We start from the raw sequence: 17,696 nt of genomic DNA, 5'->3' as shown, positions 1-17,696 counted from the left end.
GGGGGAAAGAGAGAGAGAGAGAGAGACAGGGGGAAAGAGAGAGGCGGGGGAAAGAGAGAGAGAGAGAGAGAGAGACACACACACACAGGGGGAAGAGAGAGAGAGAGAGAGACACAGGGGGAAGAGAGAGAGAGAGACAGGGGGAAGAGAGAGAGAGAGGGAGAGAGAGACAGGGGGAAGAGAGAGAGAGAGAGAGGGGGGGAAGAGAGAGAGAGAGAGAGAGATAGACGGGGGAAAGAGAGAGAGAGAGAGAGACGGGGAGAGAGAGAGAGAGAGAGAGAGAGAGAGAGAGAGAGACACACGGGGGAAGAGAGAGAGAGAGACAGACAGACAGGGGGAAGAGAGAGAGAGAGAGAGAGACACACACACACACAGAGAGAGAGAGAGAGAGAGTGAGAGTGAGAGTGAGAGTGAGAGTGAGAGTGAGAGTGAGAGTGAGAGTGAGAGTGAGAGTGAGAGAGAGAGAGAGACAGGGGGAGAGGGGGAGACACACACACACACATCTGGTTCACTTATTCACCAGAAAAGAAGTCAAACAAGTGGCAATCAAACTGATTCATTTATAAAAATACATCAGATGTCAGTATGAAGTTAAAACCTCAGACTGTAACCTTTCAATAAAAAGATCTCTTTCAATAAACAAAAACTCCCTTTAGTCCAGGTTGTGAGATTTTTAACTTTGTACACCCCAGTCCAACACCGGCATCTCCAAATCATGACTACTTTGGAATACTGTGTTCACTTCTGGTCTCCTCCCATAGTAAGCTAAAAATCACACAACACTAGGTTATAGTCCAACAGGTTTATTTGGATAGGCTCTTCAAAGCACTTCCAAATAAATCTGTTGGACTATCACCCGGTGTCATGCGATTTTTAACTTTGTCCACCCCAGTCCAACATCTCCACATCCTATAGTGAGAGGTTGAACAGGCTGGGGGCTGTTTTCCCTGGAGCATTGCGTCGGAGGCTGAGGGGGTGACCTTATAGATGTTTACAAAGTCATGAGGAGCCTGGATAGGACGAATAGCCAAGGTCTTTTTCCCAGAGTAGGGGAGTCCAAAACTTGAGGGCATAGGTTTAAAGTGGGAGGGGAAAGACTTAAAAAGGGCCAGAGGAGTAACGTTTTCACGCAGAGGGTGGTGTTTGTATGGAATGCACTGCCAGAGGAAGTGGTGCAGGCTGGTACAATTACAACATTTAAAAGGCATCTGGATGGGTGTATGAATAGGAAGTGTTGAGAGAGATACGGGTCAAATGCTGGCAAATGGGACTGGATTAATTTAGGATATCTGATCGGACAAGTTGGACCAAAGAGTCTGCTTTCATGTTGTACAACTCCACAACTCTATGTGGGTGAGCATGAAAGCAGGAAGCTGCCAGTTTGCTCTTGGTGACCACTGGGTTAATTGACCAGTGTGATCGCTGTTTCAGACAATTCTGTAAGTGTCATTTGGGGAGGAGAGTGAGGTGGACTTGCTGCTCTTGGCTCCAATTGCTACTTGAATGTATATAAGTGTGGTTGAAGATAGAACCAATTGTTTAACACCAAATAGCTCATCATCACTCATGCTCTAGGCATATGTGGACAAGTGGGAACTTGGTGGAACCTGCCTGATGACGAAGACCCAGGCATACAGCACTTTCAGAGAAATCTTAAGGTGTTTGTGTGTGTGTGTGTGTGTGTGTGTGTGGGGGGGGGGGGGGAGAGAAGAGAAGAACTATTACAATTACATGTGATATGCAATAGTGTTAATATTGAGGGATAAGAGCTCAATACTGCAGACACAGGACACCTGACAATTGATGAACCTGAAAACACACATCAGACGGGAAAAAGTGGAGAAAAGGAGCACCTTTCCTTCATTCTGACCAAACCTGAAAGATTAACTGTCTGATGATGCCAACACGCTGTGGTTTTCCAAAACAAAATGTTCTGTTTTTATTTCATAATGGCAAGGTACGTCAACATAGATTGGGCTTGGGATGATAATCACAGAAATTTCTAGGAGTTGCTTTATTCTAAAAAAGGTACCGACTGTCAGGTGGTCATGGCAACATGAGTTGTCGTCAAGGAGACTTGCAAACCAATGATTTTGCTGTACCAATGCGAGAAAGATGGGTATGGGACACCTTGACTGATGAGATCAACAATGGATGCAAATAAGAACATTAATGTCCATAACTAATATCTCCTCTCTCAGGCGTCTTGCCATCAAATCTACAACAGCTGTGAATAAGACCATTGTGCAATCATTAACTGCCCATAGGATGACAAAGCAAAACCCCAATTTTTGATGCAACTCACATTTCCCATCACCTGCCTTCATAAACATTTGGGTAAAGTGCCTGGGGCATACACAAGTCGTACAGACCATTGTAACAGCTGTACAAACATTATAAACCTTCTTCCTGTGGGTATGCAGCTTGGAGAATCCAGGGAGAGCAACAGTGAAAGGAAAAGAAAAACTCCGATGATTCCTATTCATTTCATCAGCCAAGCCTATTCAACTTGAAGCCAATAGTGTCTCCTGGATACCCTCACCCCGAGGCACGCCCAACTTTATGATTTAACCTGCCAAGTGGTAACTGCCTTAATCTTGCTTACGTAATCACTTATGCGTCTTCGTAGCCAACGCCAATATAGTAATTGCAGCATTTATGAAAATTAAAACTGAGATCAAAAGATTGGCAAGTTTAGCCATATAGACTTGATGGCCTGAAAGGCCTCTTCTACTGCATGATACTATGATTTCACAAAGTTTAGTGTACATCAATTTTAATGCCATTGAGGTTAAAAAAAAAAACTCATTTAATGCACTGTAATCTTTTCCTTGTCTGGACCAGATTTCTATATAAGCCATAGCAAAACTTGGCGCGAGTTACAAATTTACCAGTGCACTTTTCTAGGCACTTGTGCTTGGAGGCGTTTAAATCAGAACACCAGTCAGCATTTGAAGCCGACAACTTTATTGAAGTTGCGACCAATTCTATACGGCTTATTAATATCAGATGATTTTAACATTCAGCCAGTTGGTTGCCAATTGGAATGCGGTTCACTGCACCACACATGGCAAGACATCAGAGTACAGCAACATAAACCTGGAGCGACTCAAAGCAATTGAAAAGCTGCGATGTGTTGATTTCAAGTAAATCTCAAGCCGGTTCGACAATTTCATCAGGTACCAAGCTTAGACAACAGATACCATTGCGGAACTCAGTAATATATGGTCGGCAGAGCAAACTACTTTTTATGTAAACACAATTGTTAATTTCATTCAATATTACAGTAACAAACTCTTCATTAACATGTGACATTAGGACCTGTTCTGTCAGGAGTCAGCAAAAATATCAATAGCTTTTCTACGATGCAGTCAACAGGCAATAAACAAAGGCTCTCCGAAAGACAAGAGCTTGCAAAGAGACTTCAGACAGCCACTGCTGACTGGTCAGATCCCTTACAGTATTGGTAAAGGAAGCTGTTTACATAAACAATTTGCATTCTACAGGTTTCATAAGTGGGGTCAGTTATTTCAGTTGGTTAGTGCGTGGTGTTTGACAATGGCAGCAGCATGGGTTCAATCCCCAAAGTAACTGAGGAAATTCTTGGGACTTGCCTTTTCTATTCTACCCATTCAGATTAAATGGTATCATACAGAGTCCTGATCTGCAACCTCTGGGTCTTGGGGAGGTTACATGGGGGAAGACAGAAAAAACATTCATGAAGAGTTTAAATCTCAGCATAAAAATATGACCAAAAATCACAATAATCTAAATGGGAAACTTTGATGTATAGGTGGATTGACACCCACTGAGTATGAGTCTGTGCGTGTGCATGTTTTTTCTCAAAACTGATGATATATGATATTCCACTTGTTTCTATTTGACATCAAACATGGTTAGATATTTTCACCCACAGCAAGATAAAACTCAAGAGCTGAAGTCACGATTCCATTTCACTGATAACTGGTCACAACCTTTCGCCACACGTACACATGATACTTACAGCTTGGGTAATGGTGCTCTTCACTTTCTCACTAAGTATGCCCTCAAAGACGAAAGAGTCTCCGAATTTTTCTGCCTAATGGGGAAACAACAACAATTGGCTGTTAACTGCAGCAAATTAGGGTCATGTTTTCTCATACCTTTGCAGGCTGCAGTGTTGCTTTGCTCGCTTGCTTCAAAAAGTCTCAGTCACGTATTGAACACTGTATTAAAAATGTTAAAAAGATTTTTTTGCTGTTGCTTTCTTCTGTCCGTTTGCGTGAAGGAGCAATCTTTTTGAAACACAGAAGATACTGATCTGACAAGAATTGCAGAGGTGGATGCTGAAAAAGGGTGCTTCCCCTTCCGAAACAGACTAGATCAAGGGGACACAATTTCAAGATAAAAGGGTCTGCCACTTGAGGCCAGTTGAAAGGCAACACTTTCTCAGAAGTTCCTGAGTCTTTGGAATTCTATTCCTAGAGTACAGAGGTTACAGGTCATTGAACATTGCTAACACAGAGGTACATAGATACCTGACTAACCAAAGAGTCAAAAGATTATGAGAGGCAAGCAGGAAAATGCAACTCGGGACATAATTACTTCAACAATGATGCTATGAAATAGCAGAGTAGGTTCCAGGGACTGAATGGCTGACGACGACTCCTGATTTTTATGTTCATATGTTCATTCAAGTGCAAAGTTGCCTTCATGCTCATCACTGAACTTCCTACATTGGTATTTCTTCCTCCACCCATTTGCAGATGGAAACAGGGCAGTGGAAATTACCAATGTGAACACTATTCACTGTTCCTATAGGCAGCAATAGTAACAGGTCTACCCTGTTGATATGAGCAGAGCCATTATTGACAGATGTACAAAGTACATAGAATATGACTTGCAGAGCATTTATTATTAGAGCTTTCTGAAGTTGTAACATGCAGGCTGGATAAAGGGGAAGCCAATAGATTAGACCATTTGGATTTTCAAAATGCATTTGTTAAAATCATAGAGTCATAGAGACGCACAACACGGAAACAGACCCTTTGGTCCAACTTGTCCATCCTGATCAGATATCCCAAATTAATCTAGTTCCATTTGCCACATATCCCTCTAAATGCTTCCTATTTAAATACCATGGAGATGCCTTTGAAACGTAGTAATTGTACCAGCCTCCAAGGTTCCAAACAAAAGGAGGAGCAAATCACTGCAGATGCTGGAATCTGAGCAGAAAACAAAAAGTGTTGGTGATCACAGCAAGTCAGGCAGCATCTGTGGAGACAAAGCAAAGTTGAAGCTGAAGAAGTGTCATTTTGATTCGAAACACTAGCTTGCTCCCTTTCCATGGATGCTGCCTGACCCGCTGTGATATCCAGTGTTTTTTGTTTTCAGTCCAAACAAAAGAAGATTGAACAAGTTAAGAGCATTATGAGGTGACATATTAATATGGACACCAGGATCGACTGACTATCAGGAAACAAAGTTGGGATGGATGGATCACATTCAAGTCAGCAAACTCTAACAAGCAGAGTGCCACAGGATTAGTGCTGGGGCCTCAACTATTTGCAAACTAAATCCATTGGTTGAATGAAGGGGCTGACTGCCCTGCCGTCCAATTTGCAATGCTTCACAGGTAGGTTAGAAGGCAAGTTGTGCAAGTACAAATTGTCTGCAAATGGTTATGGTTAGGTTAAGTGAGTTGGCAAAAAAAAAACCCCACTGCAAATGCAGTAGAATAAGGGAAATTGAGAGTTTGTCCACTTTGGCATTGAGAACAGTAAAGCAGAACGTTATTTAAATAGGGAGAGACAGCAGAATGCCGCACCACAGGGACCTTCATGCCCTCTATGAATCACTGAAAATCAGTATGCAAGTACAGCAAGCAATTTGGGAAATAAACATACTGCATGGGGTTAGGGGAGGCAGTGAGGGGGTTGGTGTATGAAATTAGAGGAGCTTTGCGACATCTGTACAGGGCACTGGTGAAACCATAAGCAGAGTACGGTGTACAAATTTGGTCACCTGACTTAAAAGAGGCACATACTTGCATGGGAAGCAGCTCAAAGATGGCAGATTAGGCTGGTTCCTGACAGTTGTCTTATTTGCTAGCATTGGACAAGTTGGATCGATAACTCTGGTTTCTCTCTCCAAGTAATGTTTCAAGTCTGACGTAACTCTTCTTCACAATGAAACAGGCTGAAAACTGAAGACCTTTCAGTTCTGAAAACTCATCGACTCAGAACATTAACAGTTTGGCTCACGACAGATGCTACAGACATGCTGAGTTCTTCAGCGCTTTATGCTTTATTTCAGATTTCCAGTATTTTGCTCCTATTGGATCTATACTTACTACACTTGAAAGTCAGACAGTGGTCTTATTGAAATAAACAATTACAATAGGGTCGATGTTGAGAGGATGGTTCCCCTCTCAGGAATAAAGGACGAGGGATACTGTTGAAACCTAAGTGCGTTTGGATTTCCAAAATGCATTTGTTAAGGTGCCCATACAAAAGTTGCCTGTAGAAGTTAAGAGCATACAGTATGTTGCCGATGAATGGATTAAAGAGGAACAATTTCTTTGAGAATTGTTAATGTCTGAACTTCAGAGACCTTTATAAGTGGGAACTGGTCACCCCATGCCTACCGTGAAGCAGCAAAAATGTCTGGAGAAGCAAGATCGAGAAATAGTGTTCTGATCAGCAAAAGGATCATCTCAACAATCCGTGAAGATTGTAACCATTGAACTGTCTTCCAAAGCTTTCCCTCCACCGATATGTCTATGTGCACAGAAGGGGGAATTTTATCACTGGGTTGAAGTTTTAATGAGCCACATGAAGATATTCCATTACTCTTCCTGCAGTTGGACTTTATCTATTTGCAAACAAAAATCGTAATTCTTAAGTACAGAGACCTGGTCCATGTTCTGTTTGCCTGGATCGAAAAGACAGATGAATTGGGGAACTCTACCAACTTATTAAAATCTTTACCTTTTGTGAGGATTCTGGAGGTGGCTGGTCTTGATTTCCAAACCACTAACCTACTGAGCTGCAACAGACATTAGAACAGGACACTTTCAGCTGCTATAACTGCAGTTGAACATACAATGGGGTTTAGCACTGATCAGGCAGGAGCCCATAGCAGTGTGCTGATGGCCACATGGAAAATACAGGGGCTGTTGTTTGGGGGAAGCAATGAGTAACAAAACACTGCTTCAAAGGAGGGGAGAGAATTGCTAAGGGATTGTGTGATGAGAGGAACTTTTATAGAATGTCCAGAGAATAAAGAGCAGAAGCAGTAAAGGTGTCAAAGTACAATCAACGGTCCATGGGAAGGTCTTGCTAAAGTATTATTTTTAAAGACAGGCTCAAAGAAACTTGTGTTGACCACAACTATTGTGACTATAATGAGATAGGACTCTGCATGTGAAGCTTTTCAATAGAAATCCCTAAAGAATGACAAGCAAGAAACTCAAGTAACTGGTGGGTATAATGATCCAGCTGTCTCAGATGCCTTCACACTCCCTCCAATTGTGGAGTGGTCACCAATAAACCAATAGGACCATATTCTCAGCAGAAGGTTGCCCTCCAGAGCTCTCACAGCTGATTCCAAACAAAAATAGTAATTTTTAAAAAACTTCACTCATGGTGCTGGGCCAGCATTTATGGACCATCTGTAGTTGTCCTTGAGAAGGTGTTGTGAGTGGCTTCAAAATCTGCTGCAATCCATGCGTTGTAGGTTGATCTACAATGCCCTTGCACCAAATTATGCCAAACTATAATCCAGTCATATGTAATTTAATACCCATCGCATGCATGACAACGGTGGCTTTAAGAGGTATACTTTGTCCTAGTTTCTTTTAAGAAAGACGTTGAACGAGTCTAAGATGAACAACTTGAGAAGCAACAGTGTTTTTAAGTTGGAACAATAGAAGCTACCCATGCATGCGATGGGTATTAAATTACATATGACTGGATTATAGTTTGGCATAATTTGGTGCAAGGGCATTGTAGATCAACCTACAACGCATGGATTGCAGCAGATTTTGTGGGCGGCACGGTGGCACAGTGGTTAGCACTGCTGCCTCACAGCGCCAGAGACCCGGGTTCAATTCCCGCCTCAGGCGACTGACTGTGTGGAGTTTGCACGTTCTCCCCGTATCTGCGTGGGTTTCCTCCGGGTGCTCCGGTTTCCTCCCACAGTCCAAAGATGTGCAGGGTCAGGTGAATTGGCCATACTAAATTGCCCGTAGTGTTAGGTAAGGGGTAAATGTAGGGGTATGGGTGGGTTTCGCTTCGGTGGGTCGGTGTGGACTTGTTGGGCCGAAGGGCCTGTTTCCACACTGTAATCTAATCTAATCTAATCTAAGCAGCTTGGATGGGTGGGGCCAGCTCTCTCAGACCAGGCTTTCTAGTTTTTTTAGCTTTTAGATTCAGCAGTTGCTGTTATGGGCTTGAAGAAGTGGAAGTTATTTTTCTCTCTCAATTACGAACAAAAACAGGGTTTTCTTCCTCCGCTGCCGAATTGCATGCGAGACAAAATTTATTTTCTGAATTTTGCCGAGGGGTGTGTTTATGGGCTGTTACATATTGGAATAGTTAATTAGCAATTGTTACTGCATCTATTATTCTGTTAAGTTTTCCAAAGGAGTTAAGTTATTCTAAGTTATTCTTTCTTTTGTGGTACTTTAACCACACCGTTTGAGGATATCGTACTTTGCTTAACACGGAGTAATTTGACCAGTTGAATTGCATCTGGAACACAGCATTTGTCTTTAAAACAGGAAAGGTTAGGGGCTAGGCTACCTTCTTAAAATATTTGGGGGGGGGGGGGGGGGGGGGTCTAGTCTGGTCCATAACACATGGCATTTTCTATGACAGAAGTCAATCTGTGCAAGAATAGTAACCATCATTAATATCGGAAGGAGACATTTATCACCACAAATATGCAATCATATGAATGGAATTCACAAAATAATCTGAGTACAGTATTAACATTGTTTAATCTGTGAGCTACAAAGGGCAGCCCAATATTTTAGAGTCATCCATGTATCACAGGACACCAGGTAGCAGTTTCTCAAGGCTAACAAAAAAGTATCTTTCCCAGCAGTCCTGATTTATTGGCAGAACTGTATTTCAGGGATAAAAAGTGTACAATGTACTTTTAGTGCATCATCATGACTTTTTAATTCAACTCACTTGGTAACATGTTGACATGCATAACAGGAATAAAGAGGGAATGTAGCAGTTAAAATAGCAGAAGAATATCAAAGTAACTGCAGATGCTGGAAAAATCAAGAAACAAAACAAAAATTGCTGGGAACACTCAGCAGGTCTAGCAGTATCTGTGGAAGGAAAGCAGAGTTAATGTCAAATTTAGAACAGACATAAACAAATGAAACAGTTACAGTAGTATACCACTTGGTCTAATTTCAAACATTCATTTTTATCAAAGGCCATAACTGAGTTGCCAACATTAAGACAATGTTAGGAATGAGATTTACATGATCAAAGAGAACACAGTGGTGTAAGAAATGCTCCTCTCACTGTAATGTGTCCTTTGAAAGATAAATGGTTTATTGCTTTTGGTAAACTGTAAACACTACATAAGATTCACATACCACAGAATACATGAAAACTTCACATCTGCAGATTTTATGATGTGCTTAGCGAGTGACTAAATATTTGACTCGAAAAGATGCTCAGTTACAACAGAATTAGACAACGTTCATAATTTGCTCAGCATATGACAGAGTACTGGTGTAAGCAACTGGCCTACAAGCAACTAAAAATATCAGTATCCTGCAATTTGTGCTCTTCAATTTCTATGCAGAAGGATCCACCAAATTTCAAATTTATTTGAAAAGCGAGCTACATTCTCCACTTTGACCGCTCCCCTTCCCACGCTGCACTTCCTTGTTGTAACTCATTTTCCAGACACACTCATTACTCTTCTGTTTCCCTCAGACCATTTTCCTCAACCAAACATCCGACATTTTGCAGCCAAAGCTCAATTCATGATTGGGAAAGTCAGTAAACCCCGAAACAGAGGCCAAGAGTCTGAAAAATGGCCCCAGCACAGTCTACTGGGCCATTCAAACAGTGGGAGTTGAGATCACGGCCAACACATTATTGTTTCTAAATAAAAATATCAAAGAATCTTGACTTTGTTTCCTTTTCCATTGGACCTTTTTTTTAAAAAAATCATTTATGGAATGTGCAACCCAAGAGCAAAGAGTCTGGAGTCACACGTAGGCCAGTCCAGGTAAGGACATTGCACTGGGACACTCATGATGAAGGGTTTTTGCCCGAAACGTCGATTTTCATACTCCTTGGATGCTGCCTGACCTGCTGTGCTTTTCCAGTACCACTCTAGACTCTAATCGCCAGCATCTGCAGTCCTCACTTTCACCTGGAGTCACATGCAGGCCAGTCCAGATAAGGACAATCAATTTCCTTACCTAAAGGACATTAGCAAACCAGATGAGATGTTACAAGAATGGACATGTTTGTTATAGGATCAGTTTTATATTTAATTCCAAGCCTTTTTTTAAAAATTGAATTCAAATTTCATCCTTTGCAATCGTGGGCTTCGAACCCATGTTCTCAGAAACTTAGCTTGGGGCTTTGGATGACTAATCCAGTGACACCACCACCTCCTCGTTATGTTCTTCATAGCCTCAGGTCATTCCACATCAAAATGCAGAAGCAAATTCCTACAGCAAGGCCCATCAAACAGCAAGGAGTTAAATAACCAGATAGTCTTTTTTAAATGAATCATACCATATGATATAAGTGTTGCTGGCAAAGCCAAGCATCTGTTGCGCATTCCTATAATTGGCCTTGAATGAGTGGCCTGCTAGGCAATTTCCAAGGGTGACAACATTGCTGTGGGTCTGGAATCACATGAAGCAAGACCAGGCAAAGATGGCAGATTTCCACTCCTCTTTGTGCATTAATGAAACAGATGGGTTTTTGCAACCATCAATAATGGTCACCATTCAAGTAGTTTTTAATTCCATGTTTTCCTCAAATTCAAATTTCACCATCCGCCATGGTGAGATGCAAACTCTTGCCATAGAACATTAGCCTCAGGTTCTGGATTAGAAGCTCAGTGACTTATGGTATGCCATTACCTTGATAGTTGAGGAATAAATGGTGTCTTTCTCCTTCTGCTCAGCCTTCTTCAAACAGTGCCATTGAACAGAAACTACATGCATTCATGTAGAACTCTGAGCTCAAAAACTGCATGAATTCATGTAAAACCCTGTTATCTCACTTTTTAAATTAGAATCAATCTAAACATCATGGCATAGACAGAGAACACAGGGGGCTAACACCTTCAACATATTGTCTAGCTATCACCATTGTTAACAGCTAACCCGAGAATGCAACTTTTTAAAAAAAGGTTTTGTGACTTACACATGAAAGAAGTGAAACTATCATGATATTCTAACAGATGAAAGGCTTAACAGACAATCAATTTTTCAATGTATAATTTCAGTTACATCACACTGTAAATTTTTGCTATAAATTCTGTGTTAGGATTGAGCCCTCTACTATCACATGATGAAGGAGCGTCGCTCCGAAAGCTAGTGTGCTTCCAATTAAACCTGTTGAACTATAACCTGGTGTTGTGTGATTTCTAATTTTGTACACTCCAGTCCAACACCGGCATCTCCAAATCATTGAACAGTGAACTCTTCATCTGAATGAACAGAGTTGGTTTGGAACACAAATTCCAAAAGGTGGCGCAGAGATGGCTAAGGGCTGTAGCAGTTTGGATATGCACCACAGGTTAACCACAAGAGACTGCACAAAGTTGCAGTCCGTCCAGACAGCAGGTAAAAATTTGCAAGAGAATGATGACGTTTAAAATATATGTGGAGAACAGGGAATAAAAAAAAAATCAATACAAGTCAACATGGTGAAGAGCTTCAGTAATCTATTGAAGAAAAGCCAAAAAAGGTACGCTGGAGAAAATTGGGTCACAAGGAGATAATGACACTTTTAAAGATTTTAGGTCAAGTGGAGTTGAAGTGCAGAAGGAAACAAGCAGATATGGTTGTGGATGCAGAGTTTGAAGTGCAGTTTAGGACCAACAGCCACTCTCAGTGAGAGGGATATACCAGACAGTTTGATTGGGATCAACATTTACAGCTTCACTCTTCCCAATATTTAATCTCAATAAATTGGGTTCATCTTTGAAAACCTCTAGGAATTTTTTTTTTTTTAAATAGGAAGCCTTGCAGCACCAAGATGCTGTGGAGATCAGGCTCCTTCAAATAACAGAGATCAGCATACCAAAGGAAACTAGCAATTGACATCATTGATGGACAACATGAGGATTCGGAAGGGAAGAGGGGCAAGACCTGTGTGGAGCAGATGGCACAATAAATGCAGTAGTCACTGCTGCATGCAGGTGTGGAGAGAACAGTGCATGGTGGACTGAGCCAGTAAACAGAATAAGGGCCAAGTGAGCACATCAGAAAATGGATCTAGGCATTACAGAAGCCTGGGGGATGACAGAAAATGGGAGACAAAAGACTGAGATAGTTGCACAATAGACAGATAGTAGTGGTTATACTACACAACGCTGCCATTGGCAGTTTGCAAGCCAGAGTATCCAATAGAACGCTGGGAATAAAAGTAGTTGCCTGCAGAACTGCCCAATATGAATGGAATGGAACAAAGCACGCAATTAAAGAAACCAAAACACCAACACATCAAATCAGAGCATTCAGAATCTCTTGGGCCCCATACAAAAATAAAAGAACCATTCAACTTCTTTTAAAAAAAAAACAAAAATCAGCTCAGCACATCAAATGCTGCATAAGTGGAGCTAGAAACAATTTTGACGGGGACAGATCTCTCAAATTTAATTACTGGCTGTTGGAGAAGAAAAGCAGTTGGCACTCCAGTGAGCAATTCTATGGATTTTCAGCAGCTCTTTGCAATTATGAGGCACACTGCTTCAGCAGATGATTAATTCTGGATTTGAATTGCTTACTTGAGCCAGAAATACGTATGTTAACCTAGTTTCTAAAGAAATGAGCTGCCATTAGATAGCTACCCAAGAAACGATGCTCAAATATGTCTAATTCAGAGTGGCATGACACAATTTGAAGGAGCTTAGAGGTAGTGCTGCTCCTATGCAGCTGCTTCCTTCTGGGTGTTAGAGGCACAGGTTTATAGGGTGCTTTAAAAACATGTTGCCAAAAACAGCTGCAATGCATCCTGTAGGTAAGGCACGCTGTCACAGCTGTGGAAGAAAATGGATGCCTTTAAAGACAGCGAACGGGTTTCTAAATTCTAACCACAGTCTTGCAAAGGACCAATTGTGTGTGACGCTTTTACTGGATAAATTTAGTACGTGGTTCATTCTTCAACCAAAGCCAGATTTACACAAGTCTTGAAGCCCCAGGAAGACTTGGATGATTCGTGCCACAATTGGCAAATTCTTTATTGTCAACTGGAAACTGTGGCAGAGAGATCTGGAAGCACATTGGTTTTATAAGGATAAGCGTAAATGTGGCACTCGGTGTAGCAGGTGATGAGTACTGAAAAGGGAAAGGTCAGGCCATCCTAATCAGGTTCATTTCTTGCAGGCTGAAAGAGAGCAATGAGTTGAAGAGCAAGGAACTGGTTTTCTCTGTAAATCTCTGACGGGCTCTGTATTCCAAAACTGACAGATTTAACCTTTGCCAAACAGTGAACCTCGCAAGGAGAAAGTGAGGACTGCAGATGCTGGAGATCAGAGTCAAGAGTGTGTTGCTGGGAAAGCGCAGCATACAAGGAGCAGGAGAATTGACATTTCAGACTTTAGCCTTCAGAGATACAAGTGTTATAGGCAAGGCAGATGAGCTTAGAGACTGGATCAGCACATGGGACAATGATGTTGTTGCCATCACAGAGATTTGGTTCAGAGAGAGAACTGGCTGCTGAAAGTTCCAAGGTTTTGTTGTTTCAAATTAGATAGGAAGGAAGGTAAAAGAGGTAGAGCAGTTGCATTACTAATGGGGGGGGGGAGGAGAATGTCATATCTGCACACAGAGAGGACATGTTGGAGAGTTGAGGCAATACGGGTAAAGCGCAAAAATAAGAAAATGCGATCCCTCTGATAGGATTACACTATAGACTCTCCAACAGCCACCAAGACATTGAGGAGCAAATATGTAGGCAGATTATTGAAAGATGCAATAGAAACAGAGTTGTCATAGTGGGTAACTTTAACTTCCCCAATATTAGAGCGAGAGGCTTTGATGGGACAGAGCTGGAAAATGTGTTGCTGGAAAAGCGCAGCAGGTCAGGCAGCATCCAAGGAGCAGGAGAATCGACGTTTTTCAGTTCTGATCTACAGCATCTGCAGTCCTGACTTTCTCTTAGATGGAGCAGAATTTGTTAAGTGCATCCAAGAGGGCTTCTTGAAAAAATATGTGGATAGTCCAACTAGAGGAGCTGGGCTTTGTACTGGTTAATGAGCTTGGCCAGGTGACTGACCTTTTAATGGGAGAGCATTTTGGAAACAGTGATCACAATTCCTTAAGTTTTAAGATAGCTATGAATAAGGATAAGTCAGGACCTTGTGGGAATGGATTAAATTGGAGGAGGACAAATTATGTTAGTATTAGACAGGAAGTCTTACTTGGGAGTTGTTGTTATCAGGCAAGTCCATGTGGGAATTGTTTGAAGACCTACTGATCAGAGTTCAGGACTGGCATGTTCCAGGAAGAGGAAGGACAGGATAGCAAAGTAAGGGGCCCTTGGGTAATAAGATAAACTAGGAATTTAGTTAAAAAGGACAAAAACAGCACATGTAAGGTTTATGAAAGCAGAATCGGACAGGGCCCATGAGGAATATAAAGAAAGCAGGAAGAAACTCAAGCAGGGAATTAGGAGATCGAGAAGGGGCCGTGAAATGACCTTGGGATTCTCTTTAATCGTACTTGCCAAAGCATTCTATAGATACATTAGAAACAATAGGATAACTATGGAGAAGGTAGGACACTCAAGGATAAAGGAAGGAACTTGTGCTTGGAGGCAGAGAATGTGGGTGAGATCCTAAATGAGTACTTTCCATCTGTATTCACCCAAGAGAAGGATAATGAGGATTCTGTGGAGCTAATACCCTAGGGCATGCTAATATGCATTTTGAGATCAAGAAAGAAGTGGAGTTTAATTTTGATAAATGCAAGGTGCCGCATTTTGGGAAAGCTAATCTTAGCAGGACTTATACACTTAATGGTAAGGTCCTCGGGAGTGCTGCTGAACAAAGAGATCTTGGAGTGCAGGTTCATAGCTCCTTGAAAGTAGAGTCACAGGTAGATAGGATAGTAAAGGCAGCTTTGGTATGCTTTTCTTTAATGGTCAAAGTATTGAGTACAGGAGTTGGGAGATCATGTTGCAGCTGTACAGGACATTGGTTAGGCCACTGTTGGAATATTGCGTGCAAATCTGGTCTCCTTCCTATCGGAATGATGTGAAACTTGAAAGAGTTCAGAAATGATTTATAAGCATGTTGCCAGGGTTGGAGGATTTGAGCTATCGGGGAGGTTGAATAGGCTAGGGTTGTTTCCCCTGGAGCGTCGGAGGCTGAGGGGTGACCTTATAGAGGTTTATAAAATCTGAGGTGTATGGATAGGATAAATACATGAAGTCTTTTCTCTGGGGTGGGGGAGTCCAGAACTAGAGGGCATAGGTTTAGGGCGAGAGGGGAAAGATATAAAAGGGATCCAAGGGGCAACGTTTTCATGCAGCAGGTGATGCGTGTATGGGATGAGCTGCCAGAGGAAGTGGTGGAGGCTGGCACAATTGCAACATTTAAGAGGCATCTGGATGGGTATATGAATGGCAAGGGTTTAGAGGGATATGGACCAATTGCTGGCAGGTGGGACTAGATTGGGTTGGGATATCTGGTTGGACCGAAGGGTCTGTTTCCATGCTGTACATCTCTATGACTCTATGGTGTTAGGTCTCTTGAAGAGCATTAAAGTGGTGAAGTGCTCATGGCCTGATGGTATCTACCACAGGTTCCTGAGCGAGGCAAGAACGGAGATTGCTGGGGCCTTGACCAAGGAATGATGAAGTACTTATGCCCGAAACGTCGATTCTCCTGCTGCTTGGATGCTGACTGACCTGCTGTCCTTTCCCAGCAAGACACTCTCGACAGCGAACCTCACAACCTTGAACCTTGACAAGTTGAGAACATCTTTTCTCATCACTACCACCACCACCACCTTAGAAAACACCAAGGAATGGAAACCTTTGACTGAGTGTAACTACTTACCTTAATTTGTTAATTGCTTAGCTAGTTCAATGTTCAAAGCAATCCAGGGCCTCACCTCATCCAATTTCTCTACATTCCTACAGCCCAACAAGCTCCCCTTCCCCAAATATTCCATTCCTCCAACTAAAGCTTGGGTTCCTGCTACCCATGCTTTGTCTTCCACTACTTACTTCCTACAATTCCCTCCATAACCACTTTCCCTCCTCTAAAAGTTTACCTTTCCAGAGAAGAAAACTATCAATCGCATCTCCTAATCTCAGGTTCTTTAAGTTGACATCCATTTTTGTGAAGTACCATTTAGCATTTTATTTGAACCTTAAAATGCAAGCTGCTGCCAAAGTACTACTGGGTGCAATGGATGATATCCTAGTTCAGGGAAGAGATTTTAATCAAGAAACATGAAGAAACACTGGACAGTAGAAAGATACTTTTTGCTCAAAAAATACAATGATAAAGGAACAATAGAAAGCTTAAAAGGACTTCATACCTCTGTGGTGTAGTCGGTAGCTTTGACAAATCTCTCAAATTCAGCATTGGTGACTTCATACATATCCATGTAGAACTGCTTGACCTGAACTTTTCTGGCTGGGCCCTCTCCATCCTGAGGTATTGCTGGTTCATCAGTTCCCATGGTAAACACTCCACCTGGTATCAGCACCATCTTATATAATGAGAGAATACACTGAGAATGGTGGTCAATCATAAGACCTCAATGAACTGATGACTGATAGAGAAAATTATTGTCAATCTTACTAGCGCCAACTTCTATAGGAAGGTTGTTGTTAAACTTGGAGGCTGCAGAAAGGATTTACAAGGATGTTGCCAGGATTACAGGATTTCATTTATAGAGAGAGGTTGAATAGGCTGGGGATTTTTCCCCTGGAACGGAGGCTGAGGAGTGACCTTATAGACATTTGTAAACTTTTGAAGGGTGAATAGCCAAGGTTTGTTTCCTATGGTGGGGGATACCCAAAATTAGAGGGTATAAGTTGAAGGCGAGAGGGAGAGATTTAAAAAAGGACCCGAGGGGTAACCTTTTCAAGGAGAGGGTGGTGTCTGTGTGTGGAACGAGCTGCCAGAGGAAGTGGAGGCAGAGGTTACAATTACAATCTTTAAAAAGGCTTTTGGATGGTTACATGAATAGTAAGGGTTTAATATGGGGCAAATGCTGGCAAATGGGACTAGATCAGTTCAGGATATCTGGCTGGTGCGGATGAGTGGGATTGAAGTTTCAGTTTCTGTGCTGTATGACAATATGACTAATTCATTACCAAACCATAGCCATTTTTATTAAAAGCAAGAAAATCAAATGATCGAGGATTGAATGCAAGATATAACTGATACGCTATGTCGATCTTGCGTCTTTTATTTATTTGGGGAAGTAGATGATGCACAACATCATGCAAGATATTAATGTTTCTATTAAGCTTTCA

The 17,696-nt window shown here is 41.9% G+C and overlaps 1 protein-coding gene across 2 annotated transcripts in view; it reads right to left on the bottom strand.

The window, feature by feature from the left end:
• sumf1 (sulfatase modifying factor 1) overlaps positions 1–17,696 on the bottom strand; it is a 163,454-nt gene that overhangs the window by 136,330 nt on the left and 9,428 nt on the right. For both annotated transcript variants that reach the window (XM_087994502.1, XM_043708554.2), the window contains exons 2-3: positions 16,751–16,924; positions 4,004–4,078 (exon numbers count right to left, since the gene is read on the bottom strand). In XM_087994502.1, the coding sequence (XP_087850628.1) occupies positions 4,004–4,078; positions 16,751–16,924 (249 nt within the window). The remainder of the gene's footprint in view (positions 1–4,003; positions 4,079–16,750; positions 16,925–17,696) is intronic.

Source organism: Chiloscyllium plagiosum, unplaced genomic scaffold (assembly GCF_037043375.1).
Source record: "Chiloscyllium plagiosum isolate Xiang-an unplaced genomic scaffold, Cpla_swu_hap1 HiC_scaffold_14, whole genome shotgun sequence".
NCBI lineage: Eukaryota > Metazoa > Chordata > Chondrichthyes > Orectolobiformes > Hemiscylliidae > Chiloscyllium > Chiloscyllium plagiosum.
This window is presented reverse-complemented; position numbering and strand designations above follow the sequence as displayed.